The 21,812-nt window shown below is 44.9% G+C and overlaps 1 protein-coding gene across 1 annotated transcript in view; it reads left to right on the top strand.

The window, feature by feature from the left end:
• Positions 1–21,812, top strand: part of ascc3 (activating signal cointegrator 1 complex subunit 3) — a 218,626-nt gene that overhangs the window by 191,815 nt on the left and 4,999 nt on the right. Inside the window, exons 34-39 of the mRNA XM_080471968.1 lie at positions 735–860; positions 7,695–7,806; positions 7,891–8,025; positions 13,081–13,305; positions 19,394–19,545; positions 20,872–21,022. Coding sequence (XP_080328094.1) covers positions 735–860; positions 7,695–7,806; positions 7,891–8,025; positions 13,081–13,305; positions 19,394–19,545; positions 20,872–21,022 — 901 coding nt within the window. The remainder of the gene's footprint in view (positions 1–734; positions 861–7,694; positions 7,807–7,890; positions 8,026–13,080; positions 13,306–19,393; positions 19,546–20,871; positions 21,023–21,812) is intronic.

The following is a 21,812-nucleotide window of genomic DNA, read 5'->3' as shown; positions in this document are numbered from 1 at the left end:
GTAAAGTAGTGCCACAGTGTGACCACACCAGTAAAGTACTGCTACAATATGTCTACACCAGTAAAGTAGTGCCACAGTGTGACCACACCAGTAAAGTACTGCTACAATATGTCTACACCAGTAAAGTAGTGCCACAGTGTGACCACACCAGTAAAGTACTGCTACAATATGTCTACACCAGTAAAGTAGTGCCACAGTGTGACCACACCAGTAAAGTAGTGCCATAATATTGCTATGCCAGTAAAGGCGTGCCACAATATGACCACACCACTGAAGTAGTGCCACAATATTTATACACCAGTAAAGTAGTGCCACAATCTGACCACACCAGTAAAGTAGTGCCGCAATATTGCTACACCAGTAAAGTAGTGCCAGAATAACCTTTATATTCAAACTTTAAGGTTATTGTTTGTTGAGTTGCAGAGTATTCAGGTGAATTGTCCAGAAAACGTCTCCTAGAACTGTTTCATTCTGGGTGTTTTCACAGACTCCCCTGACAGCACAGCTTTGAGGCTAGTTTGATAGCAACCAGGTCTCTAGTTTTCAGGGCAGTACCACGAAATCAGTGTTTTCTCTGACAGTTTTAGCATTCTCTTTTTGGTTTGTCGCTCTGGATTTGATCCTCTTGCAGTTGGGTTTTGGACCACAGGCCTTATGTTTGCACTCAAGCCTCCCACATCAAGTTCCTGCTGGTAAAAGTTGGTTGTAAAGCTGATTGTGTTTTCTTGGTCCAGCCTCCTCAGCGTGCTGTCGGACCATCTGAACGCTGAGATCTCCGCAGGAACCATCTCCTCCAAGCAGGACGCCATGGACTACATCACCTGGACGTACTTCTTCAGAAGGCTGGTGATGAACCCCAGGTGATGCAGCACCGTTCACACACACCGTTCACACACACTCCTCTCAGACATCTGCTCCGTACGTAGCCGTGCTTCCAGAACATTCCAGCCTGCTGGTATTTACACGGCTGTCAGCTCACATTTAGCAGCGGGATCAGACCGGCTCGGCCCTCCCACACCCGGCGCCCCTCAGTTTGATCTCAAACACAGTTTTTGGGTCAATATTGGACTTCCAGGGAAACAGTGCGGAGGATTTAGTGTTCCTGCAGCTTGGTGTTGTTGGGAAGCCGCGGCATGTGATCACACTGATCCTGGATGTGAACTGGAGCGAAACCACCGATATCGTTTACTCACTGATTCACTCCGTCCGTCGCCAGCGGCTCAACTCACTGCAGCGTTCGGCTCTTTGACTTACTGATCAGTCACAACTTTCAAACTGACTTTTGTGTTTCTCTGTTGTGACGTCCGAATCAGAGATGAGACTTTTGTATCATTTTAATCTGTAATCAGAGTATCTCAATGCTCTTCAACCTCTAATCCATCATCCACCAACCCTTCCATCCATCATCCACTGTTCCTTCATCCACAGCCCCATTCATTCACCATTCCATCATTCATAATCCTATTCTGTCCTTCATCCAGATTCAACACTTGACCCCATCCAGCCATTATTCAATCACTCGTTCATACATTCATTTTTTCATTCACCCATCAGTCCTTTCATTAGTCTATGCAACCACTCATTCACATATCATGTGTTTATTCATCCATTCATTTCTTTTGCTTTTTTTTCCATCCACAAATACACTCCACTCATCTACTGTATCTTCTATCATCCAGCTATCAGTCACCCATCTGGCATCCATCCATCCATCCATTCATTCATCATCCATCCATCCATCCATGCATGCATGCAGTCATTCATTTATTCAGTCATCGTGCATGCGTTCATTTATCCATTCATTCATTCATCAACCCCTCCCTCAATCTTCACAACCGTATTCATCCATCCATTCAGTCAATGATTCACCATTTACTCTGTTCATCAACCATTTCATCAACCATCTATTTGTGCAGCCGTCCCGCCTTATATTCATACGTCCATCCATCCAGTCAAGCATTAATTATTCAGTCAGTCTGTCCGTCGGCCATTTCATCACAAATCCTTCCTCCACACACACCCTCCGGTTTGTTCATCCAGACAGGAAAGGATGAAACCCCGTCAACTTCCACATCTGCTTTTCTACATTTCAGATCTAATGAAATAAAGAAAGCCCCTGTTCTTCCCCGTATCAGAACAGGTGTGAGTTTGGTTCCCGTCAGGACTGCTGCTTGTGCACAAGAGTCTTTGGAAGCGGAATCGGCCAAATGTGACTCCTCATGTAAAGCATATTGACACTGCTGAGTCCATGAGTCTCATGGTTTTCCTCAGGACATCAGGACAGGAGACTTTACACTGTTAACACTGAGTTCCACCTGGATGCAGGTAAAACTGGTCCCAGCATGCTGGATGACCTTATCCAATCACAGAGTCCGTATGAACGGTGGAAATGAGACCAGCACGTTTTGTCATGTCAGATCATGCACGTGCACAGTTGATAGTCTTTATTAAATCAAAACAAGCAAAACAGTTTGGTCCCAGTGTGACAAACAGACTTTGCCTTTATTGCAGGCTCGTTATTCAGCAGTTGTGATTCAGCTCCCTGGAATCCTGCTTTGTGCTTCATGAGTTACGGGACTCTTGGATGTTAAATTCGGCCTCTGTATGTGCTCGTCCCCTGACACTGTGATGTGTACGCCACGGGGTTTTATAGCTCACCAGGAGATCCATCACTGCTGATTCAGGCTTTGATTCTCCCAAAACAGACACACAAACACACCGCGGCGCTCCCACGGGTGTCATAAACGGGCCACCGCCGCCGCCATCAGGGGCCTAATGGTGATAATGCTAATAGAAACGACTTAATTAGACAGGCGCTGCCAGCACTAAAGACTGGTGAAATGTGTTGGGTGATAAAAACGATCAGCGCTCAGAGCTGTGCGCCGTTAACACGTGGAGCGATGGGAACGAAAGGAATACTTAACATTAAACAGCCATTAAACTCAGCCATGGCGCATATCAAGCTGCTTCTCCCCAGCCTGCGATGAGCGTGGGATTCCTCCTCCGGGTCCCCGCTGCACAATAAACCACACAATAGAATCATCATAAAGATATCGTTTGTTTTCATGTAATATGAGGAGTGGGCCATCTTTCAAAGTGGGCCCAGGTTTTAATGCATTTTGCAGACAACTATAAAAATGAAGCTCATCTGATATTCCTCCTCCACCTGTTAACAGACTTATTGATGTTCATCCTCCTAGTTTTTTTTGTTTTTTTTTCTTTTCTATGTCAATTTGTCAAGAGGGTCATATCTATGTATACGGGAGTTAATCACATAAGAACTCTGTAACAAGAGCCGGTGTGAGCCAACAGTAGATAAAGGCAACTCCACCCTGGAGATCCACAAATACCAGAAAATGACATAAAGCTCCGAACATCCCTGCAGTTTTTCCACCTTAAACACTGATTAGACGGACTTGAGCCCCATTTACACAACGTTTTAAGTGGTGACATCGTTTTTGTGTTTCCACCGCAACGTTTTGAAAAGGTCTGTGGAAACACAAAAACTATGTAGTTTTCATAGAGGGCAAGTCAAGGGTGTTGTTGTTTGTTTGGGATTGTTATAATGGTGACTGTCAAAATAAAATGACCAAGTTTGTTTTTAATTACGGTGACTGTCAAAATAAAACTACCAAGTTGTATTGTTATTAAGTTCACTGTCAAAATAAAAGCACCAAGTCCAGGAGAACATGGACTGGGAATCCTGACACCGAGGAGGAAACTTTGTTCTGATTGGCTCTACTGAGCATGTGCAGAACAACTAGTTACTATGGCCGTAGTGCTCATGAGCAGGAGCAGTGTTTCACAAAAGCTGTGTTTTCTCAATTTCCATGGGGATTGATTTGGAACATTTTCCAAATCTCCCACCTCGGGAACCATTTTCAAAAAGTTGTATTTTCAGTGACTCCGAGCATCTTTGTCCTGTAACCAGACCTCCAACACGCGATGAAGGTTTTCCCTTTTTACTGGAAAACGTTGTGCAAACCAGGCCTTAATGTTGTCCTGCTTGAATAATCAATAGAAATGTGTTAACATCAGGAGCATCAAAATAGATTGTTTACTCTTTTTAAAACTACAACTATTACAGATAAATCTTGCAAATCCAGTGTGGGGAATTCCAGGATGTTTGTATCTCTGGTCTTGTCAGAGCCGTCTGAGATGAACTGTGTGCACCTGAAGAATCTGTATGGCTTTTTAAAACTCGACAACATGTGATATCCTACAAACGACAACCAAACTCTCCTTCTTGCTCAGTCAGTGTAAACATGTCTTTCTCGGGTGGTTGCCCATGTCTGATGCAGTCTTCCTCTCTCACCACCTGCAGGTCGCTTGTCAATCTGTTTGGTTTTCTGTAATAGAACAACAGACAGCACAGAAGGATCATATCTAGGCCTTCCTTTGTGGTCCAGAGTGTCTCCTGAAGGGCAGCAGGGAGAACAGATCATGTCCAGGGTGGATGATGAAGCTTAAAAACATAAATAGTGAGCGTCTATCTGAACCTTGGCCCTCCTAACCCTCCAGCTGAAGAACCACCGTCTTTCTGTCTGACCAGTAGAAAGGAAAGGAAGAGAGTGGAGCTTGTTTCAGCTTCCTGATGAAGTCCAGTCTCTGCTGCTCCTCCTGGGGTGTTGGTGGTCCAGGAGGAACCAGGCTGAGTGTTCAGGTCTGTGTAACCTCCACCACAATGCTTGTTCCACTCTGGATGGGAGATTATTTTATGTCCAACAGAAAGAAATATCATCATATATCAGCCTTCAGGTTAACATGGACCCAGAGAGGCTCCTCCAATCAGGCGCCCTGAACTGTGACTCCCGACCATTGACATCCAGATTATATTCAAAATGTAAACTTGAATTTCCTGGGAAAAGGGCGAATTTCTCAGAGGGAGAACTTGAAGAGAAGGATATCTTACAGCACTGATGCTTCATTTGGAGCCTCTGAACTATTCTACTGCCAACAAATCTGGGGAGTTAGAAGTTGTAGCTGTTGAGGTCTGAACACTAAAGCCTCAGGATTGTGACCCCAGAGCAAGAGAAACTGATGACTGGATTCATCACTAACAATCTACAGATCTAGTAGCAGACTGTTGTATTGTAGTCAGTACAAGTAGCCATGCTTTAAGGCACTAGTTCACTCTCCGATGGTCAAGAGGTTTGGAAAGCAGCGACTAGTTGGAAACGAGTGTATGAAGTTGATTTGAATGAGTCGGGCTTATAAATAACGTGATGGGCTCAGACGAGCACCACCGCTCCGTCACAAGGAATGGACTCCTCACAGGGGTGGGGGAGCATCCACCCATGAAGACTCTTCCACACTTCACTGCTGTGGTCTGATGAGAACTTTCAACCAGACAGAATCGTGAGCGGTTGTGGAGCAGGTCAAGAGAAAACGACTGTGAAGACCTAAAAAGATTCAGCAGATTTGGCCGACGGAGCAAGCAGGCTAAGGCTGGGCTGGAGGAGTGTTCACCGAGGTCTGGCCTGCACATTAACCCCGCTCTGGGTCGTCAGGCTCACGGTACCCTGGTGTCCTGATGTGCAGTCTGTTTCCCCTGAAGCTCCTGATGACCACAATTAAAAGTGGACTTCGCTGACCAGTTGCCCTTGTTGGCTCGCTGCGCCGGGCGAACAACGACTGAAACACTTTCAAACAAGAAAGTCCAACCTGGACAGTCGTTCTCCTGCTCGTACTTTCACCGATGTCTCAGTGTTGTGGTGTTTAAAAAACATCAATGTTTTCTTGGAGATGTTTAAGTTTGCTTGGTGGTTTGGCGGCTGGACTGGAGCGTCTTGTGGACCTTATGTTTGACATCCTTGGTTTAACCTAACAAGAATGGATTTATTAAGATTGAAATGCAAATCCTGCAGAAGTAAACCTCGAGGAGAACAAGTGTTTATCCTCAAGCCTCAGGAGTACTAACCAATACACCAATCGGCAACCCTGTGACTGCATCACTATATGTGGCATTCCTTATTGTGCTTTATTTCTATTGGACAACAGTTACAACACTGCACTGTCCTTTAATCCCTGTATTCCAATTGTCCAACGCTCGACTGAAAAAAGTTGTCCTTACTTTTCAATTTTTTAGTTATACTCCAATCTTTATGAATAAATTGTCAAACATAAGCAATATCAAATTGAAATTATGTATATGAAGTCTACCCGAGGCTCAAGCCATCTCCCGTGACTTCCAGAGTTCCTTCTTAAAAAGCTTCTTTCACAAAGCAGAACTAAACGCAACAGAAGAGAAGCTGGATGTGAAACAGCATCGGAATAAATATCAAGTACATACCAAAAGCAGGGACATATTTTCTTGAATAATTGTTGGAGAACTTTGAATTGTTTGTTGCTTTATTAACGGAAACTCTTGTCTGAGAAGATATAAAGAGCAGAGCCACTTAAAGACACGAGCCAAAGTAATAGTCCGTGATCACACACTGCATTTAGTTCCTAAAGAGATGGTCACCAGCGTTCATCCTCCAGGATACACAGCAGTCCTTCTCCTTTGTTTTTTATCTTAACTACGTATAGGTAAGTAGTATACATACCCAACAGTAATAAAAACATTCTTCTTATTTGCTGTTTGTCTGGAATTACTTTCAGAAGAAAACCACTGATGCTGCTTTTATTTAACCATTGAAAAGATTGTTCTAGAGTCTTCACCGTGTTTTGAGCCATTTCTACAGGAAGCATTGCAATGTTGGTCAACATGCACACACAATGCACAAATATTGGCATTTTGAGTTAATGAAGATTGCCTGTGATTACTGTGGTGCTGCGCCTCATGTGGTAACTGTTACTCAGCAGAGCGGAGCATGGAAGCCATTTCAGCCACTGGTCGTCCTATTTCAGGTAATAACAGAGGAACCTGGGAATCATTTCCTGGCAGAGGCGAAGCTTTTCTCCCTCAGCTGGGCGTCAAACACCAAACTGTGTGGGAGAGAGGAGGGACACTTCACCCTGCCGCTGCTGGTGGTGTTCAGTGAGGTTCTATAACGAGGAACCTTCCATGTCATGACACCCGGTTCATCAGAATCAGCTCCATTTGAATGTTTTTAGCTTGAAGTCTTCTCTTGATATGAGATTAAAACCTGTTTACAGTTTGAAAATTGAAAATATACATCTTTGCATGTTCGTTTTAGAAAAGTTCAGCGTTTACACGGTAATGTTTTGAAAACAATGTTTCTTTACTTAGAACCGGCAGAACCACAATGTCGTTTTGATGTTGGATCACTTGCGTGACTTGTTTTAGTACTTGTTCAGTACTTGTTTAGTACTTGTTCAGTACTTGTTTAGTACCCTGACTGCACGTCACTGCTCTTTATATCAGCTGTTACGGGAGTACAGAGCCGAAACAAGTCAAACATTTATTGAAAAAAACCTACTTTCCAGAAGAGAAGAGAAATACTTAATGTTCAACATGGTTCCAGCCTGAATGAGTGAATGGACTTCTTCATTTCGTTCTCGTGAAACAACATATCAGAAGGTTGTCTTTGTCTGCAGGCTCCGTCTGGAGGACTCCTACATGACAGCTCAGTCTGAAGGCTGCAACACGTTCTAACTCAAAGATTCAAAGCACCTAGATTTATTCTGACATTCACATGTATTTGGATTATACATGTACAGTTCAGAATTTGCTGTGCAGAGACTCAGAGTCTTTCCCTCTATATTCATGCCTGCTTTGTGTTGTTCAGTTATTACAGCCTGGAAGACGTCAGCCCCGAGTCCATCAATAAATATCTGTCAGGCCTGGTGGAGCGAAGCCTGAGGGAGCTGGAGTGCTCCTACTGCATCGAGATACAAGAGGTGTGTGTGCTTTAGCAAACTATGATCTCCAGCGCGTCAGTAGCTTGTGGAGCTTAATGTTGGTATTTTGTGTCAAATCTTCAGGATGACCGAACCATCGAGCCGCTGACTTACGGCCGCATCTCGTCCTATTACTACCTGAAGCATCAGACCATCCGGACGTTTAAAGAGCGTCTGCGAGCCGAGCTGCCCATCCCCGAGCTGCTCTCTGTCCTCACTGTGAGTCGTCTTCTGTGTACACCTGCTGCCGTTCACAGTCACACACAAAACACTGCTGGCCACCGTCCTTTCAGTAAAGAACACAGTCTTGTTATACTAATGACAAGCTTATGTGCAGGTTTTTTAGATTAATGCAGAGGTTTTATATCGCGCTCAAAGACGCTTTCCATTGCATGAGTCATTCCCTCCGTACTGGATGGTGGTAAACTACGTATGTAGCTACAGCTGCTCTGGGGCAGACTGACGGAGGACAGGCTGCTAATCTGCACCATCGGCCTGCAACCTTCCGATTGGGAGAGGACCGCTCTACCAACCCAGCCATACCGCTGGAAGAGGTGATCTCTCCCCAGAGAGGTCACAAAGTGTTTCTTCACTCTTTCATGGAAAGTTCAGTGTTTCCTTGCTTTGAAAATGTCCGTCAGATGTTTTCATTAGAATTGAGTCAGAAGTGTTTCCTCCAGACTAGATGCTTTAAATTCTTCATTTCTTCTTTCGGAGCCGTTCTGTAGCAGATAAACTGAGTATTGACTCGCTGTAGGTCCACGCTGGTCTGACTCCTGGCAGCTCTGGTTACATGGACACAACAACTTGATTAAAACCTGAACTGAATGGAAACACGTCATGTCAAAGTGGATCAGAAGACTCGGTTCCTCCAGGATGGAATCACATCTTTTCCTGATCAGACTCGGAACAAGACAAACCTTTCTTTGCTGTTTCACTTTCTAAAGAAACACAACAAGCTGGATTAGCTCCAATACTTCCTCCAAGGAAGTTACATCATTGATGAGAGGCTGCTGTCACTTTCTTTCTCTCTCTCTCTCTCTCTCTCTCTATATCTATCAATCTATCTATCTATCTTTTTATGAAACAGATTTTTTAAAATAAGAAGCAGAAAGAATAACAGGTGAGATTAACCAACATTAGAAAGGGACGATAACCACTATTTTGATTCAATTCAATATTTTCACGCAAATTTCTGTCCCAAATCATCTACCGTTGGGAAATACTTATAAAGGTGTGACTGGCCGCCGAGAAAAAACAGTAATTAGAGAATCCGACTGGTATTTTTAAAGAAGAAATCCTGGTAAAAAGTTTTGAACATTTTTTTAAGTAAAATTAAAGTAAGAATTGCGTTATGAACAAATTGAAAGCTATAGAAGAGACCATGATATCTACCAAGGTGTGATGAGCACCATTTAGTCCATTCTCAATATTTCATTTTCTATGCAATACTCCTCCTTTCTGGATGTACTGCCACGTTCACACTGAAGTATGGCATCTTAGGTAATGAATGCTGACCGAGCGAGCGAGCTTCCATATAGCACTTATTAGTATTGGGAGACAGAAGTTCTGCATTGAGATGAAAACTGAGGCTTCATTTCACTTAATAGGTTAAAATTCATAGTTGCTATGAAATGAAAGATTTTATTTTGCAATTAAACTTCAATATTGAATTCAAAAGTAGTGAATGGTGCCTTTTAACCAACAACAATGGGAACAAATAATGCTTCTAAACAACTTTGTTCCCTTTGCACAGCAGCAAAGTGTTACTCAGACATCTCAACTCATAAATTAAAGAATAAATTGAAAACAATCTATCTTGTTTGATTTTGTTTGTCAAAGCAGAACCAGATACTTCAGAGTCCTGAACCGCAGTCATAACGCCTTTTGAAATGAGCCTTTGTTCCAGGAAATGGCTCTGAAGCAGCTTGTCTTGCATTTGGGGTCTAATGTGACTTGTACACTAATGTTGACCCTCAGGTTGATTATTATTATTATTATTATTATTATTATTATTAGCAGATAGTTGACACGTCAGACACGCATCCCTGGAGACTCCCTGTCCAGATTTATTGTTACAGTCACTTTTATAACAATCCAACTTGGTACTTTTATTTTGACAGTCATCGTAATAACAATCCAACTTGGTGGTCTGTCCATGAAAAAGTCCATGTTCTCCCAGTGTTCATGTTTAGAGCTCATTATTGTGTGTGTGTGTGTGTGTGTGTGTGTGTGTGTGTGTGTGTGTGTGTGTGTGTGTGTGTGTGTGTGTGTGTGTGTGTGTGTGTGTGTGTGTGTGTGTGTGTGTGTGTGTGTGTGTGTGTGTGTGTGTGTGTGTGTGTGTGTGTGTGTGTGTGTGTGTGTGTGTGTGTGTGTACTTTCCACTAGTGGACCAACATGAAAACTACATTGTTTTCAGTGTTTCTGCCGTTTCTGTGGAAATGACATTGTTTCGGTGTAAACGTGAAACTTTTCTGAAACAACAGTGCGTACGTTGTGTAAACGAGGCCGTCCTCGTAGCAGATGACTCATTATTCCTGGGGGAGTGTGTTCTCTCTCTTCTGATTAGATGATTTGCTTCTGCACACCGTCGTTAGTCCATCCTGTCAAATTAGCACCTCTGGCTGAGCTTCATTAGCTTCCTTTATAGCGGCTCTTCCTCCTCCCAGCTGACCTCCTACGTGCCGGTGAGGCCGTCCCCCTACGGCTTCTGACTGCTGGGGTCAACCTGAGAATGAGGCTTTTTACACCTTCCACTGTGGGGGATGGGCAAATCCCCCCATACAATCTAATGTGCTCCAGCATAGTACTTTATTACATGAAAATGTTCCCAAAAAAGGAAATGCCTGTTGTCTTTTCAAATGGAATTTTCTAGAAATAATGATTGGAAAACTTCACGCTTTTTTCCAGACACTTTTTATTTGATGTATTTAACATTTGGTAGAGAGTGGTCACCTCTGTAGGCTTCTTTATCTTCCAGTGGATTGATCTTAAGGTTACCTGAAACTGACCAGAAGAGTAAGACTTAATCTGAGCGCTGTCCAGTGTCCAGAGAAAACCCTCACAGGCACAGTGAGAACATGTAATCTAATGGCCTGACATGGACGAGAGCAGCGCCGACCACTGCACCCTGTACCGGGGACATCAGGATCAACAATAGAAACTACAACTCTTGGAATATTTGTATGAGTTACTCTTGAATAGAAAACCTAATCTTTATGTTGGTGGGTGGTTTGGTTTGTTTGTGGAGTTTGAATAAAATCCTTTTCCTCTGGTTGTGGGTGAAATCCTCCTGATCCACTGAGCAGTTAAACTCTTGAGCAACATGAAGTTCACTCTGCTGGTCCTCGTCTCTCTGCTGAGGAAGCTGCTGGTGATTCACTCATTTACAGTCTTACGGTTTCCGTTCTCATTAATATTAAAGAATCTCCAAACTGTGGACTTTGAACGAGTCCGTCATGCAGTACCAGACCCAATACTGCTATCAGTATTATGCATCCCTTGAAATTACCATCATTTTGTCATTCAGACCAGGATTTTCCCACTTTAATCAACATGTTCACCTCATTGTGACTGATCACAATCATAGCTGCTAATTTATTCTGCATTTCATCGATTTTAACTCGACACTTACGTCCAGTTTCACCTCAAACTTGTTGATTCTTCCTGTACTGATGCTTTGTGTTTCCAGCTCAGTCCATGTGTTCAGTGGTTGAATAATGACACGACAGCATATGGGGGGGGGGGGGGGGGGGGGGGGGGTCATCACTCTGCTTCACACACATGCAGTTGGAAGCAGACCAAAGTGTATCTGCCTCCCTGCAACAGCCCCAAAGCCCCTACAGTTGCCCCTAATTGCAGCAGCGTGTTGCTGATGATCGACACCCCCCACCCCCACCCCCCTCTGCACCTCGCTGCACCTCCACCCCCCACCACCACCGCCCATGCTCAAACTGTTTCACTCGCCTCTCCTCATTGTGTCTTCATGTACGTTTCATGTGGGAATTATTCTGCTGGGAATTTCTGCTTAAAATCTCCCAGATTTGTAGGAAACATGCGTTTGTGGGATGAGCAACACAATATTTGGAGGTTTTTAATACATTAACAGGTCAGAGCAAAAGTTTAAGAGCCTTTACCATAAAGTAGGGGTGTGAAAGACATATTAGTTCCGGGGTCTCAAACAGCCGAGTTTCATGTTGAGCGTGCCGGACCGGTACAACGGCGCCATAATAAGCTTTAAATTTAAATTGGAAACTTTTTCTTTGTTGAGTCACAGGGAATCCGTCTACATTTATATGTAGACGGATTCCTAAACAACTAAACAATTACTAAACCAAAATTATTCCAATCTCAACAAAAAAAATCCAGTGAACTGTGTAAAGAACTCCTTGAGCTGTTGCATTATGGGTGTTTTCACAAACTGCCCCTGACAGCGCGGCGTTGAGGCTCGTGGGCCTTACGTGTGATTCCCTGTGTCACTGAGACACGGAACACAAATACACAAGCTGTAATATTCAAATACTTTCATTTACCTCAAAAACATCATGCTCTCCGTTTCCATGGAGACGGAGCGTTTTCCAAAAGTTCCACTTTGGGACCCATTTTTGAAAAGTTGTGTAAATAAACACCGACATGCAACAAAAGTCCTGCAGTTTCTGAAAACGTGTGAACGGGCCTCAGACAACACATGAATGCTCCAGCTTCCTTAAGATGTGATGAATATAAGTACTTCTGAAGTACTCAGAGTGTGAGGTGTAGATCAGAGCATTAAGAAGCAGATGAAATCATTTCTTTATGTTTAAGTTAGTGAAAGCTTCAGGCAGCCACTACAGAGGAGCTGTAGAGCCGCTGTGGAGCCTCGTCCTTCTCCAGCACATCCATATGCAGACACACTGAGAGATCCATCAGTCAGCCATGATCCCCCCCGCTCAGCTCCTCCAGTGATGGATGGAGGCTGGAAACAGTGAACACCAGGGGGGGGGGGGGTAATGCCTCCAGCACCGCCTGTTGATGGGACTACATTAGACAAAGCCGAGTTGGAGAGACGAGAGGATCAACGCGTGTCTCTGCATCTCTCTTTGCACAACAACCTCAGGACAACTCCAAAAGAGAAATCTGAGGTTTCACCTCTTTCAGTTCCAAATGTGAATCTTTCAGTTGGAAGTTTATATTTTTGAAAGTACATAATTCAAACATGTCTCCCTCCTGGGCAGCAGCTGCTGGGGGGGGGGGTGACAGGACAGATGTTGAGGTCTGACTCTTGATCTCCTGCAGGATGCGGAGGAGTACGCCGAGCTGCCTGTCAGACACAACGAGGACCAGCTGAACAGCCAGCTGGCTCAGCAGCTCCCCCTGCAGGTCAACCCCCACTCCTACGACAGCGCCCACACCAAGACCCACCTGCTCCTGCAGGCCCACTTCAGCCACGCCCCGCTGCCCTGCACCGACTACACCACCGACACCAAGACCGTGCTGGACAACGCCATCCGGGTCTGTCAGGTGAGACTTCACAGCCTCTCTTGTAATACCAGGTTTCACCGTGGGGGGGCAGCGTTGAGCCAGACGTTGACTTGCTGTCCGTTGAGTCCCGAAGAGAAATACAGTTAAATCTAGTTTTGTTTTGAGTTGTGCTGTAGCTACTGAAGCTAGCCAACCGTTGGAGTCCGTCCTCGCAGAAATCCAATCAGAAAGAAGGAAAAACACTACGAAGCCTGGAGCTCTGTTCGTGGTCGTTACTCAGTTCTAAAGTCAGCCAAACAAAGGGTTAGTTAAAACGAGCCGACTAGTCTAAAAAAAAAACAAAAAAAAAAGCAATATGCTTTGAAAATAGTTCAAATTTAATGTATTCATACTCAACACACCCAATTACCATATTTTCTAGACCACAAGTCCAGAAAGGTTTTTGTTGTTTGGTCAGTCATTCTATTAAGAAGCAACAGATATATCAAATATATGTTCCACACAATGTGTGACCACTAGAGGTCACTCTATGACCACAGAAAGCTGCTACAGCACCACAGGATTTGACAGAAAAACGTCTTCACAAAGAGCAGAAAGGAAAGAAAAAGGCTCTAATGTGCATCAGAAAGAGTTCAGTGTGTGTCAGACCGGAGAGGAGCGATGACGGTACATAGTCACGCTGCCTGTTTGCAGGTTGCTGGTTCACAACATAAAGGTATCTGATGTACATATTGTCTCTTTAAATTATGATTAGATATATGGCACATATATACATGAATATATAAAGAGATCAGAAAGTTTGAGTTAAATTAACATTAGATTAATAACTAGACTTTTAATGATTTGTTGTTATTGGAAAACAGTAATTATTTCTGTGTGCTAATTTAAGCTGAATCAGCATTAGTTTTTTCAAAAGGAGAACTAATTGTGGATTTTAACAGATTTCAGTGCATCAGTAAGTTTTCCAGCTATATTTAAAACTTTCAGGAACAAATTTCTTGATATAAAAAAAGTTAGTACATTGATGTAAAGTCCTGGAGTAGAACGAGTCAGAGAGACGGTAGAGTTCCGTAATGTTCAGGAAGAGCTGAACGTTACGTTGATGTTGAGAAACAGAAACCGGCTGGACGTTGATGTGATGGAATAAATAACGGCTGCTGCTGGAGAACAGAGAGAACAGGGAGAACAGTGAGAACAGGGAGAACAGTGAGAACAGAGAGAACAGGGAGAACAGAGAGAACAGAGAGAACAGGGAGAACAGAGAGAACAGGGAGAACAGTGAGAACAGAGAGAACAGAGAGAACAGTGAGAACAGGGAGAACAGTGAGAACAGTGAGAACAGGGAGAACAGAGAGAACAGTGAGAACAGTGAGAACAGGGAGAACAGGGAGAACAGTGAGAACAGTGAGAACAGAGAGAACAGAGAGAACAGTGAGAACAGTGAGAACAGAGAGAACAGAGAGAACAGTGAGAACAGGGAGAACAGTGAGAACAGTGAGAACAGGGAGAACAGAGAGAACAGTGAGAACAGGGAGAACAGTGAGAACAGAGAGAACAGGGAGAACAGAGTGAACAGAGAGAACAGAGAGAACAGTGAGAACAGGGAGAACAGTGAGAACAGAGAGAACAGGGAGAACAGAGTGAACAGAGAGAACAGAGTGAACAGAGAGAACAGAGAGAACAGGGAGAACAGAGAGAACAGGGAGAACAGAGAGAACATCCCAAGCTGCTGCTGGAGAACAGAGAGAACAGGGAGAACAGAGAGAACAGAGAGAACAGAGAGAACAGGGAGAACAGAGAGAACAGAGAGAACAGAGAGAACAGGGAGAACAGAGAGAACAGGGAGAACAGAGAGAACAGAGTGAACAGAGAGAACAGAGTGAACATCCCATGCTGCTGCTGGAGAACAGAGAGAACAGGGAGAACAGAGAGAACAGAGAGAACAGAGAGAACAGGGAGAACAGAGAGAACAGGGAGAACAGAGAGAACATCCCAAGCTGCTGCTGGAGAACAGTGAGAACAGAGAACAGAGAGAACAGAGAGAACAGGGAGAACAGAGAGAACAGGGAGAACAGAGTGAACAGGGAGAACAGAGTGAACAGAGAGAACAGAGTGAACAGAGAGAACAGAGAGAACAGGGAGAACAGAGAGAACATCCCATGCTGCTGCTGGAGAACAGAGAGAACAGGGAGAACAGAGAGAACAGGGAGAACAGAGAGAACAGAGTGAACAGAGTGAACAGAGAGAACATCCCATGCTGCTGCTGGAGAACAGGGAGAACAGAGAGAACAGAGAGAACAGAGAGAACAGAGAGAACAGAGTGAACAGAGAGAACAGAGAGAACAGGGAGAACAGAGAGAACAGGGAGAACAGAGAGAACAGAGTGAACAGAGAGAACATCCCATGCTGCTGCTGGAGAACAGAGAGAACAGGGAGAACAGAGAGAACAGAGAGAACAGAGAGAACAGAGTGAACAGAGAGAACAGAGAGAACAGGGAGAACAGAGAGAACAGAGTGAACAGAGAGAACATCCCATGCTGCTGCTGGAGAACAGAGAGAACAGGGAGAACAGAGAGAACAGAGAGAACAGAGAGAACAGAGTGAACAGAGAGAACAGTGAGAACAGAGAACAGAGAGAACAGGGAGAACAGAGAGAACAGGGAGAACAGAGTGAACAGGGAGAACAGAGTGAACAGAGAGAACAGAGTGAACAGAGAGAACAGAGAGAACAGGGAGAACAGAGAGAACATCCCATGCTGCTGCTGGAGAACAGAGAGAACAGGGAGAACAGAGAGAACAGAGAGAACAGAGTGAACAGAGAGAACAGAGAGAACAGGGAGAACAGAGAGAACATCCCAAGCTGCTGCTGGAGAACAGTGAGAACAGTGAGAACAGGGAGAACAGGGAGAACAGAGAGAACAGAGAACAGAGAACATCTGCTGCTGCTGGAGCTGAGCGCGGTTCCACTGGTAAACATTAGCAGATGAACCTGAACCTGCTGATCTCAGAGGAGAGATCTAACCTGGGCCAGCCTGGTGATCGGCTGCTTCCTCACTATTATTGATCTGTGTGTGTGTGTGTGTGTGTGTGTGTGTGTGTGTGTGTGTGTGTGTGTGTGTGTGTGTGTGTGTGTGTGTGTGTGTGTGTGTGTGTGTGTGTGTGTGTGTGTGTGTGTGTGTGTGTGTGTGTGTGTGTGTGTGTGTGTGTGTGTGTGTGTGTGTTTCCTCCTGTTTCCTGAAGCCGTTCTGCTTTTCACTCTTTATGGTTGTTTTTATTGAACAGATTTACATTTTTATTGATATTTTCGTCGAACACGTGAAGCGAAGGTTGTGATCTGACACGGTTCTGTTAATGGACACGGTTCTGTTAATGGACACGGTTCTGTTAATGGACACGGTCCAGTTCTCCAGACGGGGAACTCAGAGACACAGTTTGGTCCCAGATGAGTCGGAGAAAAAGCCAAACGTTGCTCATCAACAGACATTTCTGTTACGTTGTTAAACATCCATCAGATACACCGTCAGATACACCACCAGATACACCATCAGATACACCATCAGATACACCGTCAGATACACCGTCAGATACACCATCAGATACACCGTCAGATACACCGTCAGATACACCACCAGATACACCGTCAGATACACCATCAGATACACCATCAGATACACCGTCAGATACACCACCAGATACACCACCAGATACACCGTCAGATACACCGTCAGATACACCACCAGATACACCATCAGATACACCGTCAGATACACCACCAGATACACCACCAGATACACCGTCAGATACACCGTCAGATACACCACCAGATACACCACCAGATACACCATCAGATACACCGTCAGATACACCACCAGATACACCATCAGATACACCATCAGATACACCACCAGATACACCGTCAGATACACCGTCAGATACACCACCAGATACACCATCAGATACACCATCAGATACACCGTCAGATACACCGTCAGATACACCACCAGATACACCATCAGATACACCACCAGATACACCATCAGATACACCATCAGATACACCATCAGATACACCGTCAGATACACCATCAGATACACCGTCAGATACACCGTCAGATACACCATCAGATACACCGTCAGATACACCATCAGATACACCACCAGATACACCGTCAGATACACCATCAGATACACCGTCAGATACACCGTCAGATACACCATCAGATACACCGTCAGATACACCGTCAGATACACCGTCAGATACACCTGCTCATCCAGGAGCTTCACCAGAAATGTTTCTACTAGTAAGAAGTGAGGGAAGCGAAGCATTCAGAGTTTTTTTTGTTAGTACGCCAGTGTATTTCCTCAGCTAGTTAAATGTTTTAATAACTTTATAGAATCACCTTATAACACGTAAGTCTGGACCTCCGACGTTCACATCGGTCCTTCCAAGAGGAACGCCATTCTGCTGGACCCTGACCCGTCAGTCCGATCTCACAGTCCTGTTCAGTTTGGGTCCGGGTGAGAGCCGCCGCTGGGAAACGTTACTGACTGGCTTCCTTTGCTCAGCTTCAGTATTTTAATGAGCTTCTCAGGGTCCAGACTGTCAACATGCACTCGTTTTTACTCGTTTAGTCGTTTTTGAACAAATGAAGTTTGTTGCAGAGCTTCTGAACCAGAGAATCAGTGCTTCAGCAGGAAGTGGAGCTGAACGGCCAGCGATCAATAACCCCGTGTCTCTGCTGACTCTTCTCCTCTTCTAGTTCTTTATCCGCTTCTCTTGAACAAATTCTACTCCAAGTACTGCAAGCGCCTCAGGGATAACATCAGGTACAACAAATAACCCAAAGCACTGAAGGACCTTCCAGCCCTTGATGTTGAGTTTGTGTGAGCAGGACCGTGTTCAGGCCACTGCTTCTTTAAAACAATAAGAGAAGACTTGTCTCAGTTTGTGGTACCGCGGTCCTTCGTCTCAACAACACGGAGTACAACCAGCTGGACTCATTTTAACACGCCTGTACAGAGGAGGAGTGTTGAAACAGCAGAAGTACTTTACAGGAAAGTCTCACTTGTATGTCTGTGACTCTTTCATAAATCATGTGGACCTTCATTTATTATATTTAAATAAAAAAACGGGGAGGCTTAAAAAAGTAAAGTGCTAAGTAATATTACGCATTAAATAGAACGTCAAATAGCAAATTCATTCGAAAATCTAAACAGGAAAAATGGCAAAAGTGCTTGAAACCATGAAAAAGTAAAATTATCCAGGAGATCTGAAAGAACCAAAATGAGTGGAGAAGCTAAAAGAGCTGCTGAGAATAGGAGGAACTGTCTGCTGTTCTGAATCAAACTTCTGATGTTTTATAAATGCATAAAAGCAAAACTTAATACGGTACAACTATATGAGTAGTAGAACATTTTAATAGTTAAACATGTTAGTGTCTGGCTGCAGACCTCTGGTTTAACGGAAACAGGAAGTGGACTACACATGTTGGATCCTCTCACCAGGTTACGGCTCATGAATGTAAAACCGTGGAGTGACTCCTGTCAGTACGAGCTGCGGAACGTTGAGCTGGAGCCTTTTTCATTTCTTCATATTTCCATGAAGGGACTCAAAGGTTCTGCTCAGACCAGCAAGATTTCTCAGAACTGCCCCTCAAGGCGGTCAGCTACAGAGGACTGGACGTGTTTGACCAGCAAACAGCTTTTCTCTTTCAACCAGCATTATTTAATATAGACAACAGATGCAATCAGGTTTTATTTGTGGTTTTATATTTGTCATTCAGCCGAGTTCCTCCAGCATCGTTTACTGGCTGGTCTTCAGCCTTTCACCCACCGAGTGCCCACTACCAAACACAAACAATACCTTTGTTGTGTCTGTTTGTTACATTTGGATTTTATTATTGAATCAGTTGCTTCTTCACCAGTTTGACTTCCCGTCTCACCGACTTCCCTCCAAAAGAAATAAGTGAGGATGAATGATTATGAGGAAAAGCTGTTGATTTCCTTTGAGTTGGCCAGATGGTGGTACTTTGGGCGGGGGGGAGGGGTGGGGGGGAGGGGTGGGGTGTCTCACTCTTCCTGTTGCTGATGCTGGAGATGGATCCTGCTCCTCTGCTCTCCCGGTGCAGGCCATGCTGGATCTCGCTGCCAACGAGGGCTGGCTCGTCACGTCCATCAGCATCTGCAACCTGGTCCAGATGATTGTTCAGGGCCGCTGGCTGCACGACTCCTCGCTGCTGACACTGCCACATGTGGAGCAGCAGGACCTCTACCTGTTCAGGTAGGACACCCTCACTGCTCCACACTCTGGCTCTTTGGTTTGTTCTCACTTTCAGAACTAAAGATCTTCGGCTTCCTCTGGTTCTCTCATCTCTCATGTTGAGGCGATCAGGGAGCATCTCAGAACCGTCGCAGAACGAGAAGAAGAAGAAGAGATTCAAACTCACATGTGTGTTTTTAGACTGTCGGAAGTAATCAAAGTAATTCAAGGGAACCGAGGGATTGATGGGAATAACATGCAAACTGCAGAGTAAAGCCTGAAGTAGGACTTGAACCAGGAATCTCCTCCCTGTGAAGGCGGAGAGCAAACCACTGCACGCCCCATTCTGCTGTTCTCCATCACAAACATTCTAAAGAACTACACGTCATGATTTGAAAGCTCAGAATAGAGAAAATGTTTGGAGGTGAACAGTTTAGGGAGGATCAGAATATTAGATAAGATCCTAGAACTCGTTGCATCATTTGTTAAAGCAGTTCAGGTGACTGGAGCTCCTCCCAGCTCACGATCCACAAAGTCCGGTTCCGTCTGGAGTCACCAGCAGCGTGAGCTCTGTCAGCACTGGTTCTGAACTTCTCTCTGAGCGTCCTTCACCTGGCCGCCGCCGCCGCTTTCTTTCACTAAAGTGCAGAGTTTTATTGTGAGGAAGAGATTTCTGCTCTCTGCAGAGGTTGGTAGTTGGATTCCAGTCAGGATTCACTGCTGCTCACTTCTAAACAGCTCTTCTATATTTAATTCATGCTGCTGTGTTGAAGCTGATTGTCCTGCTGAAAGGTCCCAAAGTGACGCCTTCCGGTACCAGAGGCAGCACAGCAGCCCAACGTCATGATGGTACCGCCGCCATGTTTCATAGCAAATAAGCTGGACTTATATTTACAGACTGAGAAATGTGCAGTAAAAACCAGAACACATTAAAAATGTATTTTCTACTCTCATAATTCTTAGTAGAGTTGTTCATAACCTTGGAGAAAAGCGTCATTCTTCAGTTAAAGCAGGTCATTTTGTGATTTTGTTTGAATGATGAATGAATTCATTGAGAGACTCCTGCTGATCGTCTCCAGTAGTTGGAGTTTGAAACCTGCCTCGTCATCCTAACGGCTGCCTGCATCAGGAAATTGTGTTTTTGGTCTTTTCTGTGCTGTAATGGTTCATTAATTCAGAATATAGGAAGGTTATTCACCTTCAATAAGATATTTGAACACCAGTACTTGAACCTGGAGAGTTTGTAACATAACCAAAGTAGAAGTATTTGACATCATGTGGAGAAAGAAGTTACTGTGTATTTCTTACTTCACAAATGGCCTCATCCTCTTTCTTCTGGCTCTTCAGGAAATGGGCCAGCAGGAAGAGTCGGAGTGACGCAGGAAGCTCCACCGGGCCCATCGAAGGCCTTCCTCAGCTCATCGCCGCCTGCGGGGGGAAGGAAAGTGTTTTCACTGCCATGATGGGCCAAGAGTTCCCATCTGCACAGGTCGCTCAGGTGAGGATGACTAGTACTACTAGTACTACTGAAGAAGATCAGAAACTGGTTGGTTGGTTAGCTGGTTGGTTGGTTGGTTGGTTGGTTGGTTGGTTGGTTGGTTGGTTGGTTGGTTGGTTGGTTGGTTGGTTGGTTGGTTGGTTGGTTGGTCGTTGGTTGGTCAGCTGGTTGGTCGGCTGGTTGGTCGGCTGGTTGGTCGGCTGGTTGGTCGGCTGGTTGGTCGGTTGGTTGGTCGGTTGGTTGGTCGGTTGGTTGGTTGGTTGGTTGGTTGGTTGGTTGGTTGGTTGGTCGGTTGGTTGGTCAGCTGGTTGGTTGGTTGGTTGGTTGGTTGGTTGGTTGGTCGTTGGTTGGTCAGCTGGTTGGTCGGCTGGTTGGTCGGCTGGTTGGTCGGTTGGTTGGTCGGTTGGTTGGTCGGTTGGTTGGTTGGTTGGTTGGTTGGTTGGTTGGTTGGTCGGTTGGTTGGTTGGTTGGTTGGTCAGCTGGTTGGTTGGTTGGTTGGTTGGTTGGTTGGTTGGTTGGTTGGTTGGTTGGTTGGTTGGTTGGTTGGTTGGTTGGTTGGTTGGTTGGTTGGTTGGTTGGTTGGTTGGTCGTTGGTTGGTCAGCTGGTTGGTCGGCTGGTTGGTCGGCTGGTTGGTCGGTTGGTTGGTCGGTTGGTTGGTCGGTTGGTTGGTTGGTTGGTTGGTTGGTTGGTTGGTTGGTTGGTTGGTCGGTTGGTTGGTTGGTTGGTTGGTCAGCTGGTTGGTCGGTTGGTTGGTTGGTTGGTTGGTTGGTCGGTTGGTTGGTTGGTTGG

The sequence above is a fragment of the Lipophrys pholis genome (assembly GCF_963383615.2).
Source record: "Lipophrys pholis genome assembly, chromosome: 9".
NCBI classification, from domain to species: domain Eukaryota; kingdom Metazoa; phylum Chordata; class Actinopteri; order Blenniiformes; family Blenniidae; genus Lipophrys; species Lipophrys pholis.
Note: the sequence above shows the minus strand (reverse complement) of the source record. Positions and strands in the feature narration are given on the sequence as shown.